This window comes from Ambystoma mexicanum, chromosome 6p, assembly GCF_040938575.1.
Source record: "Ambystoma mexicanum isolate Mex_15411 chromosome 6p, UKY_AmexF1_1, whole genome shotgun sequence".
Classification (NCBI taxonomy): Eukaryota; Metazoa; Chordata; class Amphibia; order Caudata; family Ambystomatidae; genus Ambystoma; species Ambystoma mexicanum.
In genome coordinates, this window is record NC_090935.1 from 1,278,104,609 (window position 1) to 1,278,122,365 (window position 17,757).

The 17,757-nt window shown below is 41.3% G+C and overlaps 1 protein-coding gene across 22 annotated transcripts in view; it reads right to left on the bottom strand.

The window, feature by feature from the left end:
- The window catches only part of PTPRD (protein tyrosine phosphatase receptor type D), a 4,803,934-nt gene that overhangs the window by 320,958 nt on the left and 4,465,219 nt on the right, over window positions 1-17,757 (bottom strand). For all 22 annotated transcript variants that reach the window (XM_069625937.1, XM_069625939.1, XM_069625938.1 and 19 more), the window contains one exon: window positions 12,986-13,146. In XM_069625937.1, coding sequence (XP_069482038.1) covers window positions 12,986-13,146 — 161 coding nt within the window. The remainder of the gene's footprint in view (window positions 1-12,985; window positions 13,147-17,757) is intronic.

A 17,757-nucleotide genomic window follows, 5' to 3' on the forward strand; every position in this document is an offset into this window, starting at 1 on the left:
AGGAAGGAAGGAAGGAAGGAAGGAAGGAAGGAAGGAAGGAAGGAAGGAAGGAAGGAAGGAGGGAGGGAGGGAGGGAGGGAGGGAGGGAGGGAAGGAAGGAAGGAAGGAAGGAAGGAAGGAAGGAAGGAAGGAAGGAAGGAAGGAAGGAAGGAAGGAAGGAAGGAAGGAAGGAAGGAAGAAGGAGAGACAGATAGGGAAGGAAGGTTGGGGGCGAAGGAGGGAGGAAGGTTGGGAAGCAAGGGAGGGTGGAAGGGATGGGGAAGCAAGGAAGGGTGGAAGAAAGGAAGGACAAGATGTGGAACAACATTGATGATAAGTAAGGTTATGCACACATGTATACATTGTGCTAAGTTAACATAGGTTTAAGAAGGAGCTTGTGAGAGAAAAGCGTCGTGTTCCCATAGTTCCCAATGACATGTGATTTATGTTGGTCTTTACATTCACAACAGAGCCTTGCCTATTTGAAGATGAGCAGCTCCATGGTGAATGTGTGTGGAGTAGGCTCATTACTAGACATGCAGGAGCCACATGCAGGCGGACGGTTGCATAGTATCCATACGAATCGATGCCCTAGTGGCCGAGTGGTGTGAATAGCATTGTCAGATAAACAGACAGCCCCTCCTCCATTGTCAATGCTGACAACTGCCTAAATGCAGATCTGTGCATGAGGACCTATGGATGTGCATGCACTCACACATCGGCCTGGAGCTGAGCATTTGCTCCTTGCTCATATATGCTTAGGACAAACATGTTTGCAATGCTGAAGCGATATTGGGATGATACATTTACATATGCTACAAAATGCGCTAGATAGCCTGTTCGACTTTTGGCATACTAAAGGCATGCGTAGATAAGTAGGCGTGTGAGAAAAAAAATATCCTGTGACTAGAACAGCATATAGCACACACGCAAGCACAAAAACAGTCATCCGAACATATAAAGCTGTAAGCTACAGGGAGGCAGAGCGCAGAGACAGCTTGAGCCTATTGCCGACAAATAATGTACAACAGCGTTTGACAGGAAAACAACACGTACCTAACAAACTTACATATACAACGTAAACAGAATCTAATGTTGCCATTGTATTCTCCCGGCTCCGTGAGTTGTACGTATTAGCTGCACTGGTGGGACTTTTACCTCCTCTACTTGTTTGACAAAAAGGGATGCTTCATGGTTTGCTGTACCTCCTCTAATCCCACCCCAATTATGTGGCACGTGTTGCAGTCTAGTGCAGACCACAGCAGGCCTTCTGCAGGACCTTCTCGGATCTGGGGCAAGCATGTGAACTGTTTTTGTAAAAGGTGCTTTCTTAATCTAGTGACTAAAAAGTATCTTCACATGCGCAATGCCATTCCTGCCCTGGGAAATCTATGCTACATATTACCAAGACATCCATGGCTGGCCGTGGTGAAACCAGAGATAATCATGGTTTGTTAATGGCAGTAGCACCACGTTACCCGTCTCGATCTAAATGTTTCCAGCAGAGAAGGACTTTGGAAATTCTTCTCAAAAGCCAGTAAGAAGCAAGAAACGTCGTGGGGCATTACAATGTTGCGATGCCAGAGGAAGAGGGGATCACAGATGTGCTAGCATATCAGAGTAGTTTCGATGGACCCGGATACCCACATCCCCTCTGCGGCCTTATATAGAGTCATTTAGTACCTGCTAAGGGAAAAAAAAAGATCGACAGCCAAATACACAGCTGCCTGAAACCTGGGAAAGCACAATCTTGTAAATTGATGTGTACCATCTCCTAAAAGGCAGTGGAGAACAAAGCTAAACAAGAGAAATGATTTCCCTTTCTCCAGAGCAAAAGCATGAAACATCGCTGTAAGTGCTTTCAATTCGCTGCACTTCTTTCCGCGGCAATCCCAACTATAAAATGGCTGCAAGGGTAACTCTGTCTTCATATTTGATCTGTGCCTGCCCATGTGAATTTGAAGTCAGCCGGAGAGTATGCTTTAAGTCTGCGCCATCATAAACCCTCTATATGTTCTCTTTAACACATGGCAGGTAATGTGTCTTCGCTTCTCACCTGTCGGGTTTACTGCTCCATTTTAATGCAGCAAAAATAAAGGAAAAGAAAAGAAAAAACAAAAAGGTTAAATATTAGTGTACTGTGGCAAGGAGAGTAACCATGACAACAAGAGGTTCGGGGCATGGTGTGTTACAGGGAGGACACACTGCATAGCTTACGCCAATTAGGGAAGGGGTGCTGGGACAAACAGTTAATGCCTTCTTATCATGGACTACATGGGGAGCACATGGGTGCAGTAAAAAGCAGTCTTAGGTGAGCAAGGAAACAGTCTATATTATTATCAGAGCCTTTTTGTAACACATCCCACGACAGCAAACACTCAGTTATGCCATGTAACACTGAAGTTACCATGTGTGAAAACTGAATCATAACCTCTTCTTTTTATAAAGCAGTCAGAGACGTGTTGCCCCTGTAGTCGACAATTCAAGAAGACCTGTGGTGACATATTTGAAGAACTCATTTTAACAGGGAGTTTGCCAATTTAAATGCCACAATAAATGCGAAAGACTATACATAATTGTGATAACAGGTGAAAATGATTGAAATGGCAGGGTATAGGCCTGTGATCTTTGTGTAAAATGAGTGCACAACGTGATTGCTGGTCCAACACTACGCACTTGTATCTCGTTGGGCATAGGGCAATAACTGTATGAAGTGTGTGCCCGAGGAGTGCCATTTTAGTTAGGTCTACGAGACTGGAGGTTGTGAAAAAGGAATCTTTACACGTGTCGGGGCTGTGGCTAGGTAAAACAAGAGACTCGACTTTAAAACAATTAGAACACATATTGCTTGTTTTTTGTAACTTTGTCCACCCACCCCACAAGTTTAAGAGGACTATTAAACAGGTCTCAAGACATTCCAATACATAACTATACTTTCTTTTGGACGTATGTTGTGTGGAGACCTTTCAAGTGGAGGGCTCTGCTGTTGCTATGTTATGGTTTTAAAACTGCAATAACAAATAAAAAATAAATAAAAAAAACTTTCCTTGGATTGTGAATTGGCCACATCCTAACTTCTCTGATGGTAATTAATGAAGCAACCATATGATAATAAATGTGGGCATTCAGACAGCAAAAACCTGTCAATCTGATTTCCCAGAGAACATAGGACTTGGAAGTGGACAGGAGATTCATACAAAGTCAATACAAATTTCGCACTACAGAAGCCCAATGGTAACATCATTTTAGTAAATGAGCCCGAAAGGCTTAAAGCAGGTTGGAGGCAGAATAACCAAAGACAACCATGAACATTCATTTATTTGTCATCTGATCGCATTTTCTAGCACTGCATATCATTGAAATGTCTTTATACAGAAGCACCATTACCAAACTGGCTCTAGGTTGGAGGGTGGAATTAAAGTGGTATGGTCAAACAAACCAAGCTGGTAGACTGGTTAACTGGCATTAGAATCACACAGGTGGGCATCGGATTGGGGGTTTTCAGGAATGCTGCTTTCACTCAATAACAAGGACACTCCCTAAATGATGATACAGTGCAACACATTATAGGAGCTATTTGATTTGGTTGACCTAGTAGATCTATTAGACCAACTTTAGTATGTTAGTGCTGAAGGAAAGTGCATTTTGACACCAAATTCGGATATGTTCAAATCCCAAGAAAACAGGCATTGGCAAATCCAGTCGACTGTGGCTGACATATGGCGAGAGCAACCTCCAATGCCCGAATAATGTTATGAGATAACTTAAAGGAAGCAATACGTTTTGCCTCATCACCAGTGACCAAGCGTTAACATACTTAAAAGAAAACACACAGACACACACACACACACACTTCAAACAAGTGGTAGGACAGAACAAACGTAGCTGGGACATATGGAATATTTGCAAACCAATTGCAACTAATAAACAAACAAAATGTTACTTTCTCAGCAAATCAGAATGCCAACAACATTTACAATGAGAGATTGATAGCAGATTGCTAAAACAGAGGTCTAGTCATACACATATGCCATCTGCCACTATCCAAAGCAATGGTACATGGCTATGCTAGGTTTCGCTAAAGTGGCAACTAATAGCCAGAAACTAGGACCTGCATTATGAAACAAGGACTGGGAGCTACAGATTGAGGGATATTTGTACTTGTAGGTGATGAAAAGTGTACTGGAAAAACACTTCTGTATACAAGTGGAAGATATCCGTATGTCTCCAAGACAATAGAGAGCCCATTTCTTAAAGGGATGGTCTAGTAAAAAATTTTATTTAAAAAATAGATAGGCCACATAAAAAAAAAATACTAGCATCCTCCGTTTTAAAACTTCCTATGTAAAATTTTGAGTTATTCAAGCTCAAAATTCGAAAAAGCAAGCACAGGGGCGCAGCCATTTTGTGAAATGGAGGCCCTCCTGTGCTGGCTTTTGCTTTTGCGGCACTAATGAAGGAAAAGCCAGCCAGCTGTAGTAAACAAAGTCTACCGCTGGGTGGCTTTCCCTTCATTAGTGCCGGGACTCGGAGGACGCGGACCGGAGACCAGAGCAGGAAAGCTGCAGCTGAATCTCGGTAAGTGCTATTTATTTTTTTTACAAAAAATAAGCACTAGCTGCGTTTTTTTTTTCTAAGTTTTCTGGGCTGGAGGAGCCCGGAAAACTTAGAAATAAAACCACAGCTTTAAAAACGTTGTATTTATGTTTGCGGTCACTTTTGAAGCGACCGCAAACATAAATACAACGTTATTTGTTGGAAAACGCTGCGGTTTTTCTTTCCAAGTTTCTCAGGCTCCTCCGGCTCGGAGAAAGAAAAACTGCAGCGTTTTCCAACACAACCGCGTTGTGTCTGCCTGAATCTGCTTTACCATTTGGGGCTCGCGTTGTGTCTGCCTGAATCTGCTTTACCATTTGGGGCACTCGGGCTCCCATGTAGTGGCCATGCTGTAATAATTTGTGGGAGGGGTTAGTCAGAGGATTGGTAATGGTTTATGCTCTGCTTCTTTACTATGGTTGGGTTGTCCATGTTGTACACGGACATTGTGTTGTTATGGTTTTTTATACATTGTGTAGGAATTTTGGGTGGGGGGTGGGGACTTGGGTTTGGCATTTACTGAAAGTTTGGTGTTTTGCGACATTATACCTTTAGTTACCTTGCTGCTGTACCTGTACAGTGTGCCATCTACTTGTTACCGTTGTTAGTATATTCTAGTGGTTTACTGCCCTTTCTGGGCATGTGCTTAACCTTTTATCTTTCCTTTCTTTTCTTTTTTCTGTTCTATCTTCGTATTCTGTTCTTTGACTGTAATTGCATATGCTATAACATGTCTCGTAACTTGAATTGTGCCATGGGTACTAAAATTGTGGATCATCTAAATATTGTCTCGTGGAATGTTAATGGACTCAACAATGTGGTGAAAAGGACTAAAATTCTATCTCACCTGCGTTCAAGCTCTTGTGACATTGCATTCCTTCAGGAGACGCATTTGGAAGACCCTGAAGCTGAAAAATTAAAAAGAGGATGGGTAGGGGATACTTACTTCTCGAATTACTCATCTAGCAGAAGAGGAGTTTCTATTCTTATCCGAAAGAATCTGCCTATATCAGTCATCAAAAGCAAAGGAGACAAAGAAGGACGGATTATTTGTGTTCTGGTGAGGGTACAAGGTGTGGACATTCTGCTATGCAATCTATATGCACCAAATTTGGATGATCCGATCTTTTTTCATGAAGTGGCTCAATTGCTTCAAGGTTTTAATATGGACTCGATCGTAGTTGGAGGTGATTTTAATCAGGTCTTGGACTCTGCTTTAGATCGATCAAATGGGGATTGTACTAGAACCCCACACAGGTGTAGACGTTCCTTGGAGAATTTAATGAGGGAGTTCAACTTGGCTGACATCTGGAGGCTGGAACACCCGTCGGACAGAGATTATAGCTTTCATTCACAGTGTCATGACACATATTCTAGAATTGACTTCTTTCTGACCTCTGGTCGGGTGACTTCAAGTTGCTATAATTCAGCTATTGGACTTATTGCCCTGTCGGATCACGCACCTGTTTCGTTGCAATTGTCCTTACAGTACTCTCTGATTAAATCACCGAGGTGGAGAATGAACTCTTATATACTGATAAATGACCAGATTAGGCAAGAGGTGGCAGAGGAAATTGACAACTTCATCCAAATTAATAGAACTGCCGATGTTCGAATATCAACAATCTGGGAAGCACTGAAATGTTTTGTTAGGGGGGTGCTGATTTCTAAAACTGGCAAGGACAGAAAATTGAGAACTAAAGAAATTCAGAGACTCTCTTCTGAAGGGAAGTGCCTAGATGTTCTGTTTGCAGCAAGCAAAGATGAAAATACAAAAAATGAACTGCGAAAAACTAAATATGAACTAAATAAGCTCATTTCAAGCCATGTTGAATATGCACTGTTTAGACAAAAGATTAACTATTTTGAGAATGGTGAGAAAGCGGGGAAGTTACTGGCACATCGGCTGAAGGTGGCTGACAGCGATCGCTTCATTGCCGCAATCAGAGGTCTTGATAACTCATCGGAGACACAGCAAAAGTCTATTAACAATTCATTCCGTGGCTTCTTTGAAAAACTTTACACCTCTGAACTATCCTGTGCAGATGGAGATATTGACAGCTTCCTTGATTCTCATGTTCTCTCTCGTCTGACGGCGGATGAGGCGGCAGGTTTGGAAGGGAAAGTGGAAATGGATGATGTTCAACATGCAATTTCAAGAATGTCGGTGGGTAAATCACCTGGCACTGATGGTCTCCCTAATTAATTTTATAAAGCCCTCCCTGATTCCGCACTACAGCTTCTGTGTGATATTCTTAATGATGCCTTTGAGTCTGGTTCCCTACCAGATACAATGAGACATGCATTGATTACGGTGCTGAGAAAGAAAGACAGATCTGCTACAAGGTGCGAGAATTATCGGCCAATCAGTCTGATCAACTGTGACTGCAAAATATTGGCCAAAATCCTGGCTGTTCGCCTGAATAAGGACATTTCAACTCTGGTGCATGAGAACCAGGTAGGTTTTGTCTCTGGTAGGGCAGTGGCGGATAACATGAGACGCCTGCTATTGACAATTGAGAAGGGCCATAGTCAACCAGTTGCCAGTGCGGTCATCTCCCTAGATGCTGAAAAGACATTTGATCGTGTTGAATGGAACTTTTTGTTCGCATGCTTGGGGAAAATGAACTTTGGACACGATTTCCAGCGTTGGGTTGAACTGTTATACAATAATCCCTCTGCAAGTGTGCTGACAAATGGACTTATCTCTGATCCATTTGAGCTTCATCGTGGTACAAGGCAGGGTTGCCCTCTTTCACCTCTCTTATTTATTTTATCTATGGAACCACTTGCAGTGAGCTTGCGGGCAGATGTACGTCTTCTACCTGTTATTGGAAATGGTCGGGATAATTTGGTTTGGTTGTATGCTGATGATTTGCTGATTGCCCTGCAAGACCCAGCTGTTCGTATTTCGTATTTAATGCAAGATATTCAATCCTTTTCCTTGGTGTCAGGATATAAGATTAATTGGAGCAAATCAGAGATCCTGCCTGTCAATGGGTTGTGTCAAAGACATACATGTGTTCAGTTTCAATTCAGGTGGTGTGCTGAAAAGTTGAAGTATCTTGGAATATGGATTGGAGCGGATATAGTGAAGTTGCCAGCCATTAATTTTTCTTGGATCCTTCCGAATCTTAGATCGGATTTGGTAAGGTGGAGTCTTTTGAAATTGTCGACCTGGGGCAGAATCAACTGTTTGAAAATGAACCTGGCACCTCGGATAAATTATTTGTTAAGCATGCTCCCCATTAAGATACCTGGAAACATCTTTAGAGAGATCAATAGGATTATGCAGAACTTTATTTGGAATGGGAAACCTCCGAGGCTCGCAATTTGGAAGCTTCAACTCCCATTGAAATTGGGTGGAATGAACTTGCCTAATTTCTCAGACTACCATTTGTCGTTTTCCACTCGTCATTTGTGCAGAGTTATTGACTCTGGAGATGTACAGTCTGAACATTCTGACCTCTTATCCTGGGAATGCAGTGCTGTTTCCCAATTGGACCCGAAAGCGTTGCTGACTACTCAGAAGAACAAATCAAAAAAGTCAGCTCTCTTACTTCATTCTTGCGAGACTGCTGGTGTGAGCTCTCGAATCGTGTGAGTGCTGACCCATATTTACACCCAGATGCCTCCACATGGAATAATCCAGCCTTGAAATATCAGGGTAAACCTCTGTTTTGGGTGGAATGGTTTGTGGCTGGCATCAAATATATTGGAGATTTGTTTGAGGGGGACAACTGGTTGACGTACGCTCAGCTTGGCCAGATGTATGACATGTCAGAATGCTCGTTTGCTGAATATAGGAAACTGAAGATTATTATTTCAGCTTGTGTTGAGATGCCACAATTGACTGGTCAGAGTCCTGCTTGGACAGCTCTATCTGTATGCTTGAGTGCCTCACACCCTGCTTCTACCATGTATGGAATTATAAAAGCTACTCGGAAGGGTGATCCGAGATTGCCTGCAATTTGGGCGGAGGAATTGGGGGAAGATGTTAACTTCAGATGTTGGAGGAGGTGCTGTGAAAACACTTGTTTGGTAAGTTTGGATTGGTCCCTCAGAGCTTCTCAAACTAAGTTGTTGTTCAGGGCCTATTGGACGCCGGAGAAACTATTCAGGAGACGACTTTTAGACAACAATCTTTGCTGGAAGTGTAAATGTTCGAGAGGATCTCTGGGTCATTTGATTTGGTCCTGTCCCAAGACGATGCAATTCTGGGATAAGGTTCGGGAGAGGTTGAGTCTTGTCTTGGATGTCACAATCCCCATGAATGCTTCATTACTGATTTTGGGTGATGACTCTTCTCTGGAGGAAATTGACTTTGGTAAGAGAGTTTGGTTGCTTCGTGCATGCATGGTTGCTAAAAAATTCATATTGAGGTCATGGAAATCAAGTACTTCATTTAACATTGATGACTGGGTGGAGGAGCTACTTACTGTTTCAACGTATGAAAAAGCCATTTACAAACTCACTGGTGACATTGAAAATTTTGGGACATTTGGAGCTGCTTTCTTGAGGCATATGGATAAACCTGATCTTTGATCTGGGGTATTATGTACTTACCCTTGAACACTCATAATCTGTATAATACCTATAGTTTGTGTGATGGTTTTTGTAATGCCCTTTTGTCTGAGGTATAGTATTTTGCATTGAAATTTTTGGTTTATGTCTTCTACTCCTAGGCTCTTATTCTCTTTCTTCCTTTTCTTTTTCTTTTTCTTTTTCTTCTTTTCCTTTCTTCCTTCTTGTTCTATTTTTGATGTTTATATGATGTTTGGATTGTTTATGGCGAATTGATTACTTTGCTTTCACTTGGTTGATATGTGTGAATTTCATGGACTGCTGTTCATTTATTTATGTTTGCTTACTGTGAAAATAAAAATTTAAATTCCAAAGAAAAGCAGATTCAGGCAGACACAACGCGGCATTGCGGAAAACAACCGCGTTGTGTCTGCCTGAATCTGCTTTTCCATTTGGGGCTCTCGGGCTCCCCACGGGGAGCCTGAAAGCCCCAAATGGAAAAGCAGATTTAGGCAGACAACGCAGCATTTAGCATTGGGGCTCCGCCAGCCCGGAAAACTTAGAAAAAAAAACGCAGCTAGTGCTTATTTTTTGTAAAAAAAATAAATAGCACTTACCGAGATTCAGCTGCAGCTTTCCTGCTCTGGTCTCCGGTCCGCGTCCTCCGAGTCCCGGCACTAATGAAGGGAAAGCCACCCAGCGGTAGACTTTGTTTACTACAGCTGGCTGGCTTTTCCTTCATTAGTGCCGCAAAAGCAAAAGCCAGCACAGGAGGGCCTCCATTTCACAAAATGGCTGCGCCCCTGTGCTTGCTTTTTCGAATTTTGAGCTTGAATAACTCAAAATTTTACATAGGAAGTTTTAAAACGGAGGATGCTAGTATTTTTTTTTTATGTGGCCTATCTATTTTTTAAATAAAAATTTTTACTAGACCATCCCTTTAATGACCAGCATTACAGAGTGCACTTCCTTCGCAAAAAGTAATACAACCGAAAAACCGTCAGATAAGAAAAGGACACATTTGGAACGTTAGGGTTAAAAGAGTTTTGAGTTTAGGAGCTCTCCAAATTATGTACTGGGAATTGTTGACTCTCAAGGTGGACTTTGCTGACCCCACAGAATGTTTACTTGGCGAACAAGAAGAATATACCACATAGCATGTTGTAATATGATCTCAGAATGGCACTAGCATTTTTCTGTTTATTGCCTCAGTCAGGGTGAAAAGGTGACCATGAAATCTAATACCTTTGCAACGCATAACTTCCTAATGTTCAATCTTCACAGTGTGTAGTCTATAAGTGCTAAGATACAAAAGCATGAAGACGACACATGTCGATAATCAAATGATAGTTATTTGATAGTGAAGTCCCACAATGTATGCACAGTTTAGGTGATATAGAGGTAAATGCCTGTACTGCAAAGGAGGTTTATCAAATAACAGAATTCACCATATCTTGAACAAATGAACCAGAGATCAAATTACAGCATATTGGGGGGAACTTTCCCCAGCTGCTACTCACATAACTAAACACAAAATAGGACAAAACAATCCCTCCACCTAAGTCCTACCCCTCTTTGTGGTATGATGGTAAAGGTAACAGAAAGGCACCTTGTTAGTTTCAGCTGATGATGCATAAGGCCCGTACACCACCAGCTGCCAGTAGGCAAGGAAGGACAACCATTGGGAGTGACCATTTTGCCTTTCTGCCAGATTCCCCCAGTTTCCTTGCATGAAAATGTATGAGTAAAATTTATGAGCACCTGAACACAGTTTTCGTCTCACTGGGGGCTATTCACAACTGTTAACATCTGATTCTGAGATATTTCCATGTGACTGTAGTCCGCAGGCTACTGTACATGCCATTATTTGCAATATTTTCAAGGACTCTACTCTACCAAAACCTTTTTTCCGGAGCTGTCTCACCACAATCTCTTATTCTCCTTAGTTCAGTGGAACATTTGAAAACATGCAACTCCTTTGCCGAACATTACTGAAATAATGAGTATATTTTACTTTAAGATGACAGACCTAAACAGGCTCTTTTGGCAAATAATAGTGACTACGGCAGTAGGTGAATGGACGATGTTACCTACTAAAACCACCAAGGCCTGGTGCAAACGTGATTGTAGCGACAACACCATATCTGTCTTTCTGTTTTTGCTTTCCGAGAGAAGAGAGAAAAAGGCTATATGGCGATTCACAAAAGTTACTCTGACTTGCCGTTGACTTACTCCTGACAAGAGCTATTTGATTAACAAAGACGTCGCCATTAGTAATTCTGTCTTTCTTCTAGGAAGCCTGCATAGGAGAAGAAGGATTTAAGTCAGGGAGGAGTCAGAGTTACTCTGTGAATCAGCCCCTGCATTGGGGACTCATTTAGATGGAACACACTGTAGTTATTTGGTCTAAGTTATTTTCAAGACGAGTCAACATGAAACGTGAATGCACCGCAGGCACTCCTTGCACACTAGATGGAAACAATGCCTAAAATGCAGAGTGTATAGTCTTCAACTTGGTCATTGGGGATGACATATGTATACAACGCAAGCATATTGCACAAATGTAAACTTGCATGGATTTTTCAGAATGCAAGAATATTATTAAACTAATGGTCTTTGTTCGTTTAAAAAAAATAAGAATGCTTAACAAAGCATAATCTTGTACATATTCCAATTAAGCCAAAGCAAAGTGTCTAACAGCTATTTTAGAGTGCACGTAATTCTAAACACACTTGATTTTAAAGTAACCACCGGCTACAGCGGCACCCAAACATGTCTGACTATTCTATTTGAAGGAGGGAAGCAGGGACTTGGAAATCCCTGACAGTGATATTTCAGATATTTATTTTAAGCAGCATTGAAAATAAGAAAGCATGTTTTTCTTCTATGCTATATGTGATTAAAAAAAAGTCCTTTAAAAAGAACAACGGACCAGAGATTTGGACAAGGGCAGTGAAAAGTCACTATGCACCTGGCAAAAAACCTAAGAGTGTAATACACGTCTATCAACAAAATAAATTCTTGTTTTTCTACGTTTTTTGAGTGGAATTGGGCATATCGTCATATAAATAAATAAAACGAGTCCCTTAAGTACAGTTATTAGATTCGTGGTTCTTCGTCAATTAAATCAGCTTAGACAGCACTAAATGTGCTGACAGACGCCTTCCGGGGGTCTAACATCTGCACGTAACAGACCGTCGTATGATTGCGACCCCAAAGGCCGCGTTTATAAATATATTGCATTAAGATAGCTGTGGCCTGGGGCCTGTTCTTTACTTCTGAGCAGAGCGGCTCTCCTTCGCGAGCCTTCAGGCTTCTGCACTCGACTTCAGATGTTTAGGCCACAGACATTTGCAGGGGGTTGTGGGGGGTGGAAGGATGGTGAGAGATGACGGCCTGGAAGACATTTCGTTTGCTAGACTCTCATCAGGAAGAAAGCAGACATTTATCTTGTGTTATACAATATTCCACGGGAACCTTTTGAGTGGCTGTGAAGACACAAAACCTGAATATGTAATTGTGGAATAGTTTTTAAAATACAAGACAATAATTTGTACTGCACCTGTGTGTGACCAAGCTATACAAACATTGCTCTTTGAAAAATATGGAAAGAGGAATAGAAGAAGGGAATTTTAAGGACTTTACATCATGATTCACATTCAATACCTTGTGTGTGTCCTTGCTGCAACTGGACGCTTCAATTTAGAGCTATTATCTGGCATCCTGCCATCATCCAACATTCAGTGTACAGTAGGGCCCATCTATGAGATCCCTCATGTAAGATGCTTGAGGAAAATTGCAAGGTCTATGTCCTTCCTTGACAGCGATGTACTAACCAGCTCTGAATCTACATCAAGTGCAGCAGACCAGCTGAAATGAAGCTTACCTTTTGTAAAGCAGAATAGCTATGACGATGCAGATGATGAATACCACGGCAAGGACTGGCCCAACGACCCAGATCAGCCCTTCCTCCTCATCGGTAATTGGTTGAGGGTCAAGATCCATTGACACAACTGGATCAGAGTATGGGCTAGTTGCGTACATCATCTGTCGTGAGATAAAGTGATAGAGCTCTGTTAGTTAAGTGGATAGTGAAAAAGCTACATTTCTGTAAGGAAATACTGTAAATGAAGCAAAACTAAGGAACTGCATGGACAATCTACATAGCACACACCTTGATATCTTTCCCATCCCATGTTCTCCTCCATCTGAGAACCCCTATAAAAACACTACAAGAGCCAAATGTGGCAAACCACGAGGTGCAATGTGTGGCTCCCATTGTGAAGCGTCTTTGGCCTGCCTACACATGTCTGATTCACAACAGGGAATGTGCATGAAGGAGGATAGAAGGAAAGGCTGCAGGGAGTAGAGACCCACATCTACTCATCCATTAATAACTAGAGGACATCCATGCAGATCTAGTTTGTGACAATTATAAATGCATTAGTCAACTGAACCAAGGAGGGTAGAGTGCAGAGGTCAGTCGCCTACCCACATTGGTTGACTGTATACATTTTCAGTGAACTGTCTTAAAATAACTAATCACTATATGGAATGCTTACATTTAAACCTCTATTTTGGAGGTGGAAATAAGAAACTAATAAGACTTCTTATGCTAAATATTGTGAAAAAGTGCTTATCTATAGCATCACAAATAGTCACAAAAAGGTGCTTATCTATTGCGTGCAAGCACTGCTGCAAGTACGAACACAGGCAGTAAACTTTGCTTAACCAGAAGAGGAAACAATGATCTCTTACCAAACATCTCCAGAGAGAAATGGTAAAGAAATCCAAGATGGCTGCCAGCACTTAGATGACTGTAGAAGGTCTGAAATTGAGATTCCTTGAAAATATGAGCATGAGGAGGAGCACATGACCAGGATACCAATGGGAGCTGACTGAAACGGACATAGGACTCTCCACAAATAGGCTGAATTCAGGAGAACTACATGAGTTGGGTTTGATAATGTATGTTGAAAAATGTGATCAGAGTACAATAGTGTCCAATAACAATTGTGAGAGGAGAGCTTGCACACTGATTTGTGGGCATGTTGGTTTAAAGTACTCGAGTGTCCAATAAGGTACAACAGAGAACAATAGCTCACACGCTGAATTCTGGGAATTGTAGTCTACGTATCACAGTGTCCCATAAACATTGTGAGAGAAGGAGAGAGCTCATACGCTGAATTCTGAGAATCATAGTCATAGTAAAACATGTCAATTAACATATGTTTATTCAAAAGAATATATTGTCAGTATTCTATAAATCTGTGCACAATAAAGACATTGTTCACAATGTAAATTAAAAAAATAAAAATAAAAAACAATGTTGTCTGAATGATAAAACGTGTGGATAAACTACAGTATCTGAAATTTCAAAAATGACGGCAATTCATCAGTTTTCTCCAAATGGGGCTGAATAATGGTTTGGCAGGAGCGATAAAATATGCAGTATGTCGGAATACCTCATGTTTTAACGCTCCATCAAACTATGAGTTTCATTACGGATGCACTTCATGTACACATGCTTTTGGCTGCAGGACATTTTTCTCTGCAAAAAGCACTGCCAAGTTTAATATTGCAACATGCGGTAATCCTGCATGCAGCAATATGGCATTTCCCCATGGATTTGCATGGGATTCCAAAACGGGGAATAACTGAAGGGTATGCATGACTCAGAATAAAGCAGAGCATTCAAGTTACTGCCTGTTTACTGCATCCAGTATCCGCAATTTCATTTAGCAGTACTAACAAAGGTAATATCAACAAACTTGTAATCAGGCCCAATGTCAATAATTACACAATGTGAACAACAATCAGAATCTTTTTAGTTAACTAAAGAGAACAAATATGTAGTGAGCAGAATACAGCTCATTCACAACTAATTAAATTCCCCCATTTAGGAGGCATATTTTGGTGTTTTGTATTATCAAAGATATTTTGATTTTGTTTCATTCTCTTAAACTCCAGACCCTACTTTAATAATCTTCAACCACCCAACATGATGTTGTTTAATTGAGCATTATGAGATAATAAAAGTTAGGTCTGTAACAAGTGAAACTTCCACTTTTAAGGATGGTTAATATGGCAGCCGGTACTTAACCAGTAGTAGTCTTTTTGAGCCTTGCATATTGTGGGATGTATTGACCCACTCTGCTATACTATGCAGCCTCACTCTGCTATCTATGGTGCGCAAAACAGCAAAATGGCAGCAAAACCCTTGTGTGTGCCAAAACCTCCAAAACCACATTTTTCAACACACAAAAAGATGGCAGCACAAACTGCCACCCATGGTGCATGTGTGGTGGAATAGAGCACAAGCTGCAGAAAAAGTGCCAGTGAAACTCCAAAATTCACCTGTAAATGATATTTACTTTGCTGCTGAAACTTCAGAAACGCCTGTACAAAACTCTGTCCAACACTCAAAATCTTGCTTGGCACTAACATTCATTTAATCTAATGAAGCACTGTGAATTTACAAAGTCCTTAAATGTTAAGGCCAAAACATTTTCTCAGCAAGACTGGATTGCCTGTGGATGACAGTTCTTGTCAAAAATCTGTGTGCAGCCACACTGGGCTTTCCGGATTATAAACTTTAAAATTGTCTGAAACTAAAGATCTGCCAGATTAGCAAATATAAAAGGACTGTTGCTGAAAGGAACATGGATCTCAGTTGTTTTGATCCCACAGGTTTAAAGCTAAGAATGTAATTTATCTATGTCACCTGATGCAACACATTTGTTTTGTGCTGGATTTCAAGTTAAGAAATGAAATTTTAACTTAGGCTGGTTGGGCCTGCAAGAAGTTGAAAAACAGGTTTCCACCCAATGGGAGGGCATTCCTCTCAGCAGATGCTCACTGACATATGATAATTGTGGGGTAGGACAGACTTGTGTCTGCTCCCAAGGACTGATCAATGGCAGATTCTCCAGGCCAGGAAATGGACGTGTGAAAGGGTTGTAAACTAGGCCTGCAAAAGGAAATCCCAAAAAGGTGGGGGCTACTCCTTGCTCCAGAGACAGACCAAAGGTGGACCATTTGCTGCTAAGAATATGTAATGAACATTATTTAGAGACGTATAACTCGCTATCAGAAATGGTGAAGAATATAAAACGGGCAGATTTGTTACTCTAATTTTTGGCCCTAAATTTCAAAACGTGGTTGCACTGTGTAGCATATTCTGAACAGGAATGGCAATATATGTGGTTTTATGGGAACTGTATTTAGGCAATAATTGTTAAACTTTGCACACACATTCCTATGGTAAACACACATATTGGTATACATTTGGAGAAGGTTTGGAAAATGTTTTCATAGAGAAATGGACAAAATGCTGCAGAAGACGAAACAAGATCTCACAGCTGTGGGGTTTTGAGGAACAGATACTCTATAAAATATGCAATCCTTGTATGTGATTTCATAGAGGTTACAAATGTGTAAATATGTATTTAGGACACAATTCGATGTTGATACTAGTGGCAAGGGGAGGTTTCTAAGGATTGTAAAAACCAAACCATAAACGTGACATCATCTGTCCTTGATCCAATCACTCGTGTGCAAGGCGGAGATGAGGCTCTGATCCAATCCCAGTTCACAGGGGCAAGCTTAGTTAAGCCGGCCCATAAACCCATTTTTGTGATGTCATTGGAAAGGATAAATAGAGACAGTTGACAACACACAGAGACGCTCTCTTCAGATTCCAGCATTCAACATCCAGCTTTCAACATCCTTCCAGATCTAGATGCCAATCACCAGGCCAAGCAGTAGCTGAACCATTTTCAGCTAGGCCTCAATTAATCCTGAACTAATCCTTACAACCCAGTGGAGCGCTGTGGTTTAGTGATGCATCCTGAAACTATCTGGCTTGCTACCATAAATGCTTGCGTGATAAACTTGCAATCCCACTGAATTGAAATATCCAGAAACAAGAAGGGCAGATCCTGTGTAGTTCCGTTGACCGGCCTAGCTGATCCAGTCCCGCGCCTGATGTGCTGTCTTTCCCTGTAGGAGCCGATCCATTGACCAGAATCTTGACGGACCCAAAATCTTAAATCCCAGTGGATTGTGAGTATTAATAGGATGCTAGAGAACTATTTAATACCTTGCCTGATCTTGTTCCACTCCAATCTCTGAACTACTCTTACTTTCATAGCCAGTAACAGTGTCAAAATCTTTAGTGCTATCTTATTCTGTCTATTTGCTAAAGCATCATTTTCATAGTCATTTTTATTTGTGTAACTCTCATCCAAAAATCCCACTTTGAGTGTGTGGACTGGTTCCGCCGGGGAAGGTGCTGGGGATCTGTTACTGAAGTCATGAATCAGTCTCAGAGCTTACTGCGGCCCAACCTTGTTGTCTAGTCTGCATGCTCTAGTCTTGAGTAGGAGCATAAGCTATATTTTATGGTTTTGAGCTGAAGTTTTTTTCCAAATTCGTGTCTTTATTTCCGAAAAAAACATCTCTCACTAAAACCTCCATAACTCCCTCATTGTTACAGATAGAAATTAAATTCCCCCTGATACCTAACATCCTTAGCTACATCCACAACCTGAAACCGGAATGCGAAACTGTGCAGTTGACCCGTTATATCAAAAATCGCATAAGTAAAGGTTTGCCACAAATGTACGTTTTGCAAAGGTTTTACAGGTGTGAATTGCC